Raw genomic sequence first — 13878 nt, forward strand, 5'->3', positions numbered from 1 at the left:
GCCAAGGCGAGTTCCAGTCACGCGCTACGGGGCGCTCACAGCCTGTGGGGACTCCGTGGCTGGCCCAGGACTTGGGGGACAGGGTGGGGATGGGCCTCCCTCGGGGGCTCACATAAATCAAGGCATTGGGGCCCTTCCACCCACAGCCTTCACTGCAGTGCAGGTAGGAGGCTGGGCTGGGGGACCCCCTCCTCTAAAGTCCCCTCCAGCTCTCTGATTGGCTACAACACTGTTCAAGGCCACGCCCACCCAGCAGGTAATGGGTTGAATCTGCCCTTTCCTTTTCTCTCCAAGGCAGCCCTGGCTGTGATTTCACCTGAAACTCACCTGTTGGGGGGTGGGGGGAAGTGGAAATGGGGTGCCCGGTGACCAGAGCCCTGGGTGTTGCCCAGAAGCCTCTCTTCCCCGCACGCCCACCCTGCCTACCACGGGCACCCCACTTGGCACTCACCGAAGCAGGTGGCACTACTTCGGGGAGGTACGTCCGAGAGACACATGCCTGACGTGGCCACGGCATAGATGCGGCTCTCCTGGAATGAGAGGGCCCAGGAGGCTCAGAGCCCACGGCTACGCCCACCCCAGCCCCTCCTGGGTGTGGAGAAGAGCATGGCTTTGCAGGCAGCCAGACCTGCGTCCACACCCAGGCTCGGCCGCTCACAGGCAGGAGAATGGGGCAAGTTACGTCATTTCTGGGCCTCAGCTCTGAAATGGGGGTAATACACTCAGGCTGTGTGAGAATCCAATTAAGTTATTAATGTGAACATCTAACACCTGGACTATAACCAGTGCCCAACAGCTTCTCACCTCTCTGACCCCTCCCTTCCGGGGGGGGGGGGGGGGAGACTCCGAGGAGAGGGGTCCATGGCCTGACCCATTTCACAGCTCTTGGGTCTCAGGCTCTCACCCCCAGAAGTGGGGTGCTGAGCACGAGGAAGTCAGCCCCCAGGTGAGGGCATGACCTTTTGTCAGTCACTTTGGAAGCTGGGACACATATTTCCTCTACAGTAATAATGTCACATCATGGCTAGGCTCTGGTCCCACCCACAAAGCCTGTGTACCTCACTCAACTGAAAACCCCACGTACAAGGCGCACAAGAGTGTGGATGGGGAACGCCCACCCTCAACTCTAGCCTCTCCCCTGGATGGCCCCACCTCCTTCTGCATATCTCTTTTCTCCACTCAAGATAAACAGACAACAAAGGCCCCCGCTGGTGACTGGTGAGTCACAAGGACCAGAGAAGGTCAGCTCAGAGGGCAGGGCAGTAGGGGTTGACGCATGGGCCGGGCTGGGATGAGATCCCCGGATAAGGGCGTGGGAAGGGAAGGGAAGACGTGTGAGGCAGTGAGGGTGCCTCAGGAGGGGCACTGGGGTGGGGCAGATAAATTGGGACCAAGTGGTAAAATTAGGCATCAAGATGATTACTCTCAGTAGTGGCGGACAATGAAAAAGCGAAGCTTGAGGAATTCAGGTTCACCATGATTTAGGGATTTAGGCAACTATCACTGAACAGATAGGAGTCTTTCACAGAAGGTCGTCTCATGTCTAACGAAGGTTATTTTGGAGGTCCACAGAAAAAGGGCTCTGCAAACCCTAAATAGGCAAATAAGATTATCAGACTCCCTCAGATGGGATGGCCTTGTAATTCTCGGTCTTGGTTCCCGCCCCCAACATGGTCACTGCCCAGTTGGTCTCACCTGAGAAGAAAGGCTGGGCTCCCTGGCCACTGTGGCTTCCGAAGCCGATGGGAGAGAGCCTGTCTCAGGGCCGGGGTGGAGCTAAGCCCCCCTGCTGGCCCCTTGCTGAGTGCTCCCTCGCTGCCCACCTGGGCTTTAGGGCTCCAAGAGCATTTGTATTTACAAGACCACAGTGACCAAGAGGAGGCTGGTTCTGATGGCATTCCAGCCCGGCCTGGCCCTTCCCCCCATTTCAAAGCTTCTCCACCTTGTCCCACCTGCCCCTTTGCTCCCGGTCCACCTGCTGCTTCCCTGCCTTACCCTTCCTGTGGCCCTGCCAGGACCTGGGGCTTCAGGGACAGCTCCGCAATCCTTGGCCTGTGGACCTCCTACCTCCCCCCAGCAGGTGTGTCAGTCATCCAGGTCCCCCTGTGGCAATCACTGCTAAGCACCAGCCCGTAAGCCTGGGGTGATGAGGCCCCAACTAACAGCATTTCAAAAGGAGACCCTGGAAGGTGCTGCTGAGGTGGGCCTCCCAGCAGTGATGGGGTGGGGGGGGGGGGGGGGGAGGGCACACAATTCCCTGTGCTGCCAGGAGCCTGACAGACGTCCCCTACCCCCTGCGGTGCTGCCTCACATCACAGCGGCACCCAGGGTCAGACCCGGAGGGAGAGGCTGACAGCTTCTCTCCGATGTCCCCCAAGAGGCAGGAAGCTGGAGCGTCAGAGCCAGCTCCCGGGGCCTGCCCACCACCACTGGGAGGAAGCACCTTTTTGTGCCTAATCTTACTACTTGGTGCCAATTTATCTGCCCCAGTCCAGGGCCCTTCCCGGAACACCCTCACTGCCCCGCGGGTCTTACTTAGAGCCTGGCCCTCACCAACTACGACGTGACCTTGGGCACCTCACCCAGTCTGCAGGGAGAGCAGTTCCCCCGTCTGCGAAGGAAAACAGCATCTCACTCCTGCACAGACAGGCAAGGAGTCCTGGCCTGTGGCGGGCTCTGTGCTCGGCTGTCGACACCTGTGATCTCATCTCGCCCTCACCACGGACTGTGCAACCTCAGCAAGGTCCATCCCCACCCCCTTCCATTTCATGGAAAACTTGAGACACGAAAGTGGAGAGAACAGAATCAAGTGCGACTTCACAGACCCCTCGCCCAGCTCTACAAAGATTAGCGCGTGGCGCTCTCGCCTCATCGGTCTCCCCACCCAGAGAGCCGATCTGAAGCCGTTCCCCTGGACAGCACAGCGTTTTCCCCGGTGGTACAAGGAAGGAAGCCGGGGCTCAGAAATAACAACGACCAGCACTTACGTGCCACTTCCCATGACCCACTGCTGCAAGTGCTTATTACTATTAACCCGATAAAGCAGGTACCGTTATCCCCATTTTACATACAGGGAAACCGAGGCACAGAGGATTAGTCACTTGCCCCGGTCACAGAGGTAGCGATCCAACCCGAGTGATGGATGTTGGCAGCCCTGCCCTTAGCGCCCACGCGGCACCACCTCTGAGAGTCAGAGGCCAAACAAGACGACGTGCACACAGCCCCACCCAGCACCAACGTGGCGAGTGGCACACGGCGGGCGCTTGCTTCAGACACGAGAGCTGGCCTCCTCCCAGTCACTCCAAATCCCGGCTCTGCCCCTGGCTGGCTGGGAGCTCTGGGCAGGCCCCGTGGACCCTGCTCCTGGAGGCACCACGAGGAGGACCGCCCCGTCCCTGCTCAGTGTGTGGCTGTGCTTGAGGACACTGGTCACATCATCAGCCCCGCCCCGCCCCCAGGTGGCCTCTTACCCAGGATGGAAACCGGTGCAAGGGGGGTGTGGGGGGTTTGCCTCCCAAATCCACTTCCGCCAGCTCAGCTGTGGAGACCTTCTGGCTCTCTCTTTCCTCCTTCCTCGCGGCTGGGGGTGGCTCCTCCATCTCCATCTTCTCTGGTTCCTCCTCGAGCTCAGCGGGGGCCGCCACCTGGGGAAGGCCGGAGTGGGGGAGGGCGGCGAGGGTCCCAATCTCCGCGCTCCCCACGTGGTTGGAGCGCTCAGGGCCCACCGGAGGCTGGCTGTGGTGCCGCCTGGCCGGCTGGACACTGTCGTAGGGGGCGCTGGGAGCCCGCACCTTCGGGAGGGTCAGGCTGCAGCCGGGGCCACCTTCCCTGGCAGAGGTCTTTGTCCCAGGGAGTGACCCTCCCTGAGCAGTGGTCAGGCCCTCATCCCAGGAAGACAAAGCATGTCCGGGGGTGCAAGTCTGCACGCACAGCTGGCCAGAAGAGCCCTCTCTTCCCAGACGAGATGGAAGGGTCTTGGCCTCTGATGGTCCCCCGGGACAGACCACGATGGAACTGAACTCCTCCATGGCGCTTCTCACTTCAGGGACAGGGTCCTCGCTCGGCAGAGCGGCCTTCAGAGCATCCTGGGCCTGAGCACCACTGTCCTGCCCCATCAGCTGGGCTCCTGGCCCTGCAGGGACGGAATCCTGCGCTGGGATTTCCTGGGGGGCCACCAGCAGATTCTCTGAAAGCGCCATCTGAAGAGCTATCGTTGGGGCAAAAGAAGGCATGTCAAGAGCTATCTTAGCTTACTTAAAGAATATAATCTAACCACTGATAAAACATTCTTATGTGGATGTGAGTTTTAAATTGATACTTAAAATTGTCATTTTTGAACAAAGATCAACAAGTGTATATTGACAAGAGGTGTGTCCATGTGCCTCTAGTTCATATACCAGAAAAGCTAAGGGCAATGATTCACCATCAGTGTCACTATCCCGGTGATGGCTTCGACACACTTTGGAATTTTTGTGCATGTGCTCGTTAAACAATAAGGCATTGCTCATCCATGTATTTGTATGTTGCTACATGACAATCTAAAGTGACTGAGTATGGAAGAGAAAGTTGTCTGGACGACGATGGCAAAATCTCAGTGTGCAGACATGTGAATGGAAGGACTGCTTCTACTTTGTGCATTCACATTTTTAAAAGGTATTTCAAAAGGAACATTTCAACAACAGGAATTTTAAAGGCACAGCTAATTTGTGCCTGTCGTCCATCTTGCCTATCAACATCTTGGGCATGTGTGGTGGTGGGTCTGGCCTTGTATTGCCATTGGGCCTGATTAATGCTTTTAAGAGATCAAGACAGCATGTGACTTAAAGACTAATGCAGCACAGAGCTGTACCATGTGAGGAGGAGGAAGGAGGAGAATCAATTACCCAAGGAGAGAAGAAGGGAGACGACGAGACTGCAGGAGTGAAAAGGAGGAAAGGAAAGTGAATTTGACAAGTGAGGACAACCAATATCGGGAGCCTTTGTCTTTCCGTGGAGCTCTTTGTTCCCTGAGGCTCAACTGAACCACAGGAGATGGTGGTTCCCGAGGATGACACCACCGCCTCAAGTCCTCACGCAGTGCGCCCCACTTCCATCCCTGGCCCAGGAGCGTCCTGGAGACATGCGTGGGATGTCGGAACAGACTCGCTTCTGCCACCATCTGAAACACCCGCAGCCAGGCCTCAGAGCGGCCCAGAGGAGCCTCTCGGGCGTGGCCATGGACACTCCCTGCCAGCCTGACAGGACGGGCGCGCGTGTCCAAGGTGACCCAGCGGGTGGTGGCGAGAACTGTAAGCAGCATGTCGACTGTTGTCCTTGTTGCTGTGGGACTGGCACCAGGAGATGGAAAGCTGGAGACCTTAATCCCGAAGCCCTGGACGTGCCGTGGCGAGGCCTCCTCCAAGGCTCCCATATGTTTCTATTTTACTTATTATCGTAGCGTAGATTTAAAATGTATTCATTAAAAATAGTCCTTTTTTTTAGATTTTAGGCAACATAGAAATTTGTTAAGTATGTAGTTATTATGTACCTTTGTTTCCCTTTTGATTTTACCCTGCCCCATGTCATCTAATGTCTTTTTATTTTTCAATTAGATTACATTCACTATTACTTTGTATTAGTTTCAGGTATACTCAAAAGTCAAGTGTCCCCTCAATGTTTCGGGTACCCACCAGGCCCCATATATTCGGATCACAGTACAAACCGACTGTACTCCCTACGCTATCATCTACTAATAGAGTTAGTGCGCTCCCTTGTGGTGCTGCCCAGACACTGTAGACAAGTAGTGTTTTAGGCGCTTACACTGGCCACGCATCTTCTCTGCATTAAACATGCTTTTATATTATTCCTTTTGAATTTATTCAACTAACTTGTTGAAAAAATTCCAATGAATTGGAATTACTCTGGCTAAAAATACTCAATTTATATATAAACTCAGAAGTTAGCTTTCCCCTCATTCTAGGTCCTTCTCTTTATTCTGCCTCCCCCTGTTTGAGACTTCAAACTGCACAACACTGTTCAAAGCTGTAGACTATTAGGTGTCATTGTCTTTATTCTGCTCACTGACACTGCAGAGAAGTTATTCTTAATCACTGCTCAGCAAAATCATATATGCTCACTGCTTAATCATTACTTGTACTTTTTTCATTTCATTTTTCCAGCTTCCTTGCATTATTATAGTGTCACTGGATTTTAAGAGCTTGTTTATAACTAAAGATGTTAACCATTGCTCATGCATTGCAAATGTTATACCATGTTTTTTGTTACTATTTTACTCTGCTGTTTTACTTTTTGGTTGTATCAAACTTGTGCATTAAATATAATCATATTCTGTTAAAAAAAAAAAAAGCTATCTTAATTCAGCCCCACACCCCGACACACACACACACACACACCGTGCACACACACACAGAGGCACACACATATGCCCTGGTGCACACACACACACACACACCGGCACACACCCTAACATACAAACATGCACACAGAGGCAGGCACGCATGCGCACACACACACACACTGGCCCACTTACCTTCTAGGGCTTCTTGAAGGGCTGCCACCTGCTCCACCAGGCGCTGATTACAGCTTTTCAAGTGCTGGTTCTCCATCTCAAGCTGGGCACAAGGAAAACGGAAGGTTTAGAATACTCAGCTTACAGCTTAGACGTATCATTCAAAATAAGCTTAAAATCCTTTTTAAAGATCAAATCTTCGAAAAAGAACAGTGCTGCCCTGAGCTCCTCCCTTCCTCTGGGCTAAGCAGTTGCGTTTGGGATAGAATTCCATTTGGCAATCCCTGCCCTTTTCTTTCTAGTTTCATTTTTAAGCTTTTTAAAATTGTGAAACACACATACACAGAAAACTGCATAGCACGTCAATGAACAGCGTAAATGATGCTGAAACGAACACGCATGTGACCACCATCCAGGTTAAGGAATTTTCCAGCCTTCCAACAACCCTGGGCTTGCCTTTTCTAATCACACGTCCCTCCCTCCCTCCCTAGAGACAACCATTCTTCTAAGTTTAAGAGACTCACTGCCCTGCTTTCTGGGTTTCACCATCTAAGTATGAATCCTTACATATATTGATTCTTAAAAATGTTGTTAATCTGCATCCGAAAGTATTTTTCCACTGATTTTTAGAGAGAGTAGAAGAGAGGGGGAGAGACACAGAGAGAGAAACATCAATGTGAGAGAGACACACAGATTGGTCACCTCCCGCATGTGCCCCAACCAGGGCCGGGGACTGATCGAGCCTGCAACCGAGGTATGTGCCCTTGACAAGGGCCCTTCAGTCTGCAGGCCAAAGCTCTATCCCACTGAGCCAAACAGCTAAGGTCATATGGATTTTGTTGTACCCGTTTTTGAACTTTATACAAATGGAATTATACAGCATGTACTTCTGTGTCAGCATGTACTTCTATGAGATCCATCCTCGTGGTTGCTGCATTTCTTAAAAAAAAAAATTTTTTTTTTTTTAATTCTCACCCTAGGATATTTTTCCATTGATTTTAGAGAGAGTGGAAGTGAGAAGGAAATATCGATGTGCGAGAAACACTTCCATTGGTTGCCTCCTGCACGAGCCCTGAACAGGGCCTGGGCCAGGGAGGAGCCTGCCACTGAGTTTGTGCCCTTGAATGGAATTGAACCAGGGACTCTTCGGTCCACAGGCCAATGCTCTATCCACTGAGCCAAATGGCTAAGGATGCATTTCTTTTTTTTTTTTTTTTTTTTTTAATATATTTTATTGATTTTTCACAGAGAGGAAGGGAGAGAGATAGAGAGAGTTAGAAACAACGATGAGGGAGAAACATTGACCAGCGGCCTCTTGCACATCCCCCACCCGGGATGTGCCTGCAACCCAGGTACATGCCCTTGACCGGAATCGAACCCGGGACCTCTCAGTCTGCAGGCCGACGCTCTATCCACTGAGCCAAACCGGTTTCGGCGAGGATGCATTTCTTTTAAATGAAATCCAGCATACCTTTTAGCAAGAGGGCTGTGCAATCATCAGCTCTGTCCCCAAGAACTTACAGCCTAGCAGGCGACCTGAGATGTGTGTCCACAGAAGGGGACAGATGACCCCCTACAGGTGTGGCCACATGTGTCAGGACAGAGGGGAACAAATGAGCTTCCATCCTTTTCCAAACCTTAATTCCTTTTCCTTGTGTTTAAAAAGAGGTTTTTTATTATTTCTGTTTGTTGTTTGTTTGTTCTGTTAGTAGCACTTGTAGCTTCTAGTCCTGAGTTTCCTAAACAAAGCTATAGCAAGTGGTGAACTACGAAGATGATGGCATTTGTGGAAAGTAGAACCGGGCCTGTCAGGGGCCGGGAGGCGGAGGGAAGAGAGAATGGAGCTAGTGTTGAATGGGAACTGAGTTTCTATTTGGGGCGCTGAAACGTTTTGGAAACAGACTGTAGAGATGGTTGTGAAAGTACTTAATGCCACTACAATTTACACTGGAAACCCAGCTGCAATGGTACAACTTATGTGTATTTTTAAACATTAAAAGGAATGGAGAGGACAGAGGAGAAAGCAGAGAGAGCGGACGGTAAGGACCGCGTGTGCACCTCAGTGGGAACAGATGCGACTCTACAGAAGTGAGGCTCATTCCCTTCCCCCAAACTTACAGCACAAAGTGACTCAGGAGCTCTGGGAACCAGCCGCACAGAGGAAGGGGAAAGTGAGTGGAGGGTCTCAGCATTTAGGCTGAATGAAGGGCAAATGGTTAACAAAATAAAGATCGGTCAAGGCCCCTCACACAGGAGGCAGAAAAAGGCTGAGGGGCACGGGCAATTCACGTCCAAGAGTGTGTGACTCACCTCTGCTAACTTTAGGGTCACCCATTCCTTGATCTTTGCAGCTTTTTCTTGAACAATCTTTGCTTCCTCAGCTCTCATCTGCTTCTACAAGAGAGAGAGGATCTTCAGTTAATGACAAGTCACTGTTTTAGTGAATAATTCAAGGCGTGAAACCCTGAGAAGAAATATCAGGCAACTGTACAGGGTGCCCTAATAGAAAAAAAATAAATTCACTTATGAATATGTTTAATATTCTTAAAGTGGGAAAAGCCTTTCTAAGCATAGAGAAATCCCAAAAAGTCATGAAGGAAAAGGCTAATAAATCTATGCCATCACGATAAATTACTATCTGGCCAAAAACGAAAAGAATCCCTTAGACAAAATCAAAAGACCAACTGGAGGATGATTTGCAACACATACAAAGGTCTAATTTGAAATAAACAACCCAAAGGATATGAACAGTAAATCAACAGAAAAAGGAGGCAACAAAACCCATGAAAAAGCTGTTCAGTCTCCATCATAATTTTAAGAAATCTGATAAAAGTGAGACATCATTTTCCTCTATCAGACTAACACAATTTAAAAGTTTAATATTGTCCCAAATTATCAAAAATGTTGGAAAACAACCTTTCTGACATGAACCGGCTAAGTCTTTTTGGGAGCAATTTGAGAATATCTGTCAACGTTTTAAATGTACATACTACTGAACTAATACACCCCCTGCTCAGGAATCGTCCGTTGCCATTTGATAAAGCACCAAAGGCAAAAAACGCAACACTGAAAATCACTATATTTCCACAAATAAGGGAGAAATAAACATGAAGACAGGATGCTGTGCTTTGCTACACAAGACACGTTCACAATGAACAGCGGCTAACAGGGAGGAGTAGGAAGGAAGGATTGGGGACAGAGGAAAAATGTCATTTTATCCTCTTCTGGGCTTTCTGCATTTTTTACTAGACTCATGTATTATCTTTGCGGTTAAAAACAGAAAAGAAAGCCGAATTAGCACATGAGAACCACCATTCCCTCAAAATAATCAAGAGAGCACATAAGGTGACAGAAAAGCGAGGTTTGTCTCGAAAGCACAGCAGCCCAGGCTGGAAGGAAAGGCAGGCTTGGGGGCTTTGGTTCTGCCTCGGAGGCTCATCTGCTGTGGGCACCCGACCCTCGGGCCTGCATGTCACCTCCAGGCCGGGGATGGCCCAGCTCCCTCCCGGAGCACTGTGGCATGAAGTCACAAGGGCCCAGCACGGTGCCTGAGGCCCAGGTACTCAACCAGTTCTACAGCGAGCACAAGTGCCCTGACTTAAATGCATGGAGATGCGGGATGTTCTGGAGTAGCTTAGAGACGGGCAATAAGGACTTCGGTTACACTTCTAGGGAAAAACTGCCTCATAAATGTATGCTGGACCTAAGCTCCAAACAAGGGCGTCTGCGCAAATGAGATGGGAACATGGAAATGTCCCACTCGACTCACAATTGCAGAGCTGGAAGGACCTTACGTTAAGGTCATCTGGGTTAGGGGCTTGCAAACTGGCCCACAGGCCAAACCCAGCCTTCTACTTGTCCCGGCCCCCACCACCCCCTCCCGGACCCCCTTTGCCTGCCTATTTTTGGAAATGAAGTGTACTGCAACCCAGCTATGCCCATTTATTTATACGTGGCCAAGGGCGGCTTTCACGCTACCACAGCAGAGTTGAGTAGTTGCAACAGAGATCATGTGGCCCACAAGCCAATCATATTTGCTATCTGGCCCTTTATGGAAAAAGTCTGCAGACTGACCCCTGACGTACTTTGACACGGAGGCCCGAGGGGTGAAATGCCTTGCCCCGGTCCATTCCTGGCACAGCTGGGACTAAAACCAGGTCTATTGACTTACAGAGCAGCATTCTTTCTAGTCTGATCTTGACCTATTATTGCTGGAAAATGATTTTTTTTCTGACCTAAGCTCCAGCAGGAATCCGTTGCCCAACAATGGCCCGATCTGCCACTTCTATGAACCACTCAAGAGAAGGAATCTCTGAAATCCATGGGGACTGATTAGATTCCACGTGTCAGAATTCTGTTTTCCCGTGATTTCCCAGGAACTCCTGGTGCCCCACAGATTACAAAGCCACATCCACAAAGGAAATGTCGGCGAACGCTGGCGAATGATTGTGTTTGCCCATGACGGTGGGAAGGTACTGCCAGGATTAGCCGGGACCTTTATGGAGAGGGCACATGTGGAAAATTAAAAGTCATCTGGCCATGCTGTGGGATCATTTGTTGGAAAGGATGGAGCTTGAGCACCCGGAAAAGTTGGTAGGGAAGGCCAAAGGCGGGGGGAAGGGACAGAATTAGGATGAAGTTAATGAGACTGTGAAGGGGAGGAGGCTGGGCAGGGGGAGCTGGTGGGGGATGTTCCAGGCGTCCTCTCCGGAGCGAAGGTGCGATTGTAGCTGGGATGCAGGGCAGTGGCCTCTCCTGGGCTCCCATGGGCTGAGGACAGGAGCCCGCTTTGCAGCAGCAGCAGCAGCAGCAGCAGCAGCAGCCATGTATGGGCTCAGGGCCACTGAGAAAGCTTGGCCAACCAAGGCTGCTGGGCCAGCTCTGCTGCTCCGATCCTCCGGCCAAGGGTTATGTCCCTCATGCTGGCAGGGCACATACCAGGGAGGGGAAGGGACAGCTCTCCTTACCAAATACCAACCTCCGGCCTGATACAACACACACATCACTCCTTCACTCTCCTGACAGCCCTCTGACGTATGACAGCCCCTATATTATTGATGCGCAAAATGAGAAGCAGCGACTTGGGTGACCTGCCCACAGTTCGAGAGCAGCAGGAGCCAGAGGTGGGACTGAAATCCAGATCAGTCCGCCTCCAAGGTCCTTTTCCCACTGAATCCCCTGCCTGGCTCCTAGTGAACCTCCCAGTAATGAAATCGCCACACGAGAGAACAGGCTCAAGAGGGAGCGAGCTCCCCACCGCGGGAGGGCCGAGCAGAAAGGCTCTGCTCAAGAAGCCGGGGCCAATGGGCGCAGGTGCTGCAGAGGGCACTGGTGCTCCGCTCGGCTGCCTGGTGCCCTTACCTGCTTCTCCAGCTGTGCCTCCAGCTGGCCGATGCGCTCATCTTTGCCCTGCACAGCTTTCAGTAATTCTTGGTACTTCCGGTGCAGGCTGCCTGCGGAGCCCACATTCTTCAGATTGGAGAGTTTCACCTTCTCTTCCATCACACTCACCTGAAAAGGACCAAGCATCTCATAGGGTTGGGATGTGTTGTATGACATGGCCACTAACATGGGAAGGGACACTTCCTGATACCCCAGTCTGTGACTCCCAGGCAGAGCCCTTATCCAGAGCAGTGGGGCCAACTAATTCAATGACCATTTATTAAGCCTCATCTGGGCAAAAAAAAAAAAAGGAAATGACAGGGAGAAACAGGTGGGTGTTGGGTCCCCTAATTCTGGAGCCCAGGTGGGGATGAGCCAGGCAGGACAGACAGCCCTGGAGAGGAACTGCTCCCGCCTCACGGGGGCAGACATTTGCTGCTCACTGCATGTCCATGGCTTTCCGATATTTCTGGCCTCTCTAGTGAGAGGGGCATGGAATTCTGTCCAGTCAGTGGGCCTGAGAGGAAGGACACATATTTCTGGGCTCAAGCTATTGAAGAGCCGGTGCACAAGCACCCAGCTCCCTTTCCTTGCCATGGCAACCAAGGAGGCTGCATGTTCCAGATGGCCCAGCTAGAGGATGGGGAGCTCCGTTAGCCTGGACCCTGAATCCCTGGCGCACCCTCCTGCAGAGGTACCATGAGTGAGAACTAAATGTAATAAACTGCTGAGATGTCAGACTTAACTTGTTATCTCAGCATAAAACCTCGTCTATATGGACTAGTCCACTCACCCACTCCCTGCACTGACATTAACCAAAGACTCATTCGCACCCACAGAAAGCTCCATGCACCTCGTCTGTTAGCAGTTCTGACGCATGACTGGTTTTCCTTGTCCCTATAAGCTCATCAGTGTGATGAGTAGGTCACGAGAGTTCATGGGAAGGGGCAGGAAAGGCCAATGGTCACCTCCCCTGCACACTCTTCTCAATCCCCTCCCCCCGTTACCTGGGTCTCCGCGTTCTCTGCTCTCTGCTCGGCCTCCTGCAGCCTCTGCTCCAGCTCCTGCATCTGCTCAACCGGAGACAAAGGGAACATGTAGGTGAGGTGTCCCTACTGTGCACATGACATCAGGGCAACACAAGTGAATTGTGCAGACACTCCCCAAGGCCAGGCTGGAACCGCCCATCTCAAGTGGGCTCAAGGGTGTCTGGGTAACACTTGGCTCTCATACCCTGAACTCATGGGAGGGGAAGAGCCCATGGTGCTGTCCTCCCACCGGGGGAGTGAATGCCTTCTTCCCCTTCCTTGTGGAAGGTTCTCAGGGAGGGTCAGCAGTAGGGTTGTCACTCTTCTGGAGGCACCCCCACCCCAGTCTCAGTCCTCCTCCGGTCTCCTCTCCCTGAGGCCTCCCTCCCTCCCTCAACCCTGGGTCGCAGACAGTGCCCTGCCGCTGCTCACCCATGTGCCTGGCAGGGAGCTGCCATCATGTCATCAGTGAGAATGTTCCTTCCCACCTCGGAACAGCTCACAGGCTGGGGACAAAGACTTCCCCACCCTGACTGTAATGGCATTCATAGATATCATCCTGTTGGGTTTCCTGAATCTTAAAGAAATAGAGGGGCTCATGACACATTTTAAAAATTCTACCTTGCTATCAGGAGAGGCGTGTCACTCAGGACTGAGGAAGCTGGTAATTCTGGAATCTTAAGCCAGCTGGCCCACGCACAGAGACCAATGTCCTTCTACACAGATGCCTGTCAGGGACCAGTTGAGTCTCAGGAGCTGCTCAGCAGCCAGACCCTCATGGCATCTCTGCAGCTTTGCCAGTTCATGGGCTGGCGAGTGGAGTGTGGCTGGATTTCAGCTCCCACCTTGCCCCTGGTCAGGGCTCGGCTGTGCGCTGCCCAAACCACACACCATCACACAAAGGCCCTGCAGAAGCAGAGCTGAGTCACACCCCATTTTCCCGTCAAACGCCACATGCCA

General features: G+C 51.8%; 1 protein-coding gene across 1 annotated transcript in view; it reads right to left on the reverse strand.

The window, feature by feature from the left end:
- The window catches only part of PLEKHH1 (pleckstrin homology, MyTH4 and FERM domain containing H1), a 54414-nt gene that overhangs the window by 19532 nt on the left and 21004 nt on the right, over positions 1-13878 (reverse strand). Inside the window, exons 3-8 of the mRNA XM_070417942.1 lie at positions 12898-12960; positions 11870-12019; positions 8819-8902; positions 6530-6611; positions 3471-4207; positions 452-530 (exon numbers count right to left, since the gene is read on the reverse strand). Coding sequence (XP_070274043.1) covers positions 452-530; positions 3471-4207; positions 6530-6611; positions 8819-8902; positions 11870-12019; positions 12898-12960 — 1195 coding nt within the window. The remainder of the gene's footprint in view (positions 1-451; positions 531-3470; positions 4208-6529; positions 6612-8818; positions 8903-11869; positions 12020-12897; positions 12961-13878) is intronic.

This window comes from Myotis yumanensis, unplaced genomic scaffold (assembly GCF_028538775.1).
Source record: "Myotis yumanensis isolate MYYU_CA2020_CCGP unplaced genomic scaffold, mMyoYum1.0.hap1 SCAF_1, whole genome shotgun sequence".
Classification (NCBI taxonomy): Eukaryota; Metazoa; Chordata; class Mammalia; order Chiroptera; family Vespertilionidae; genus Myotis; species Myotis yumanensis.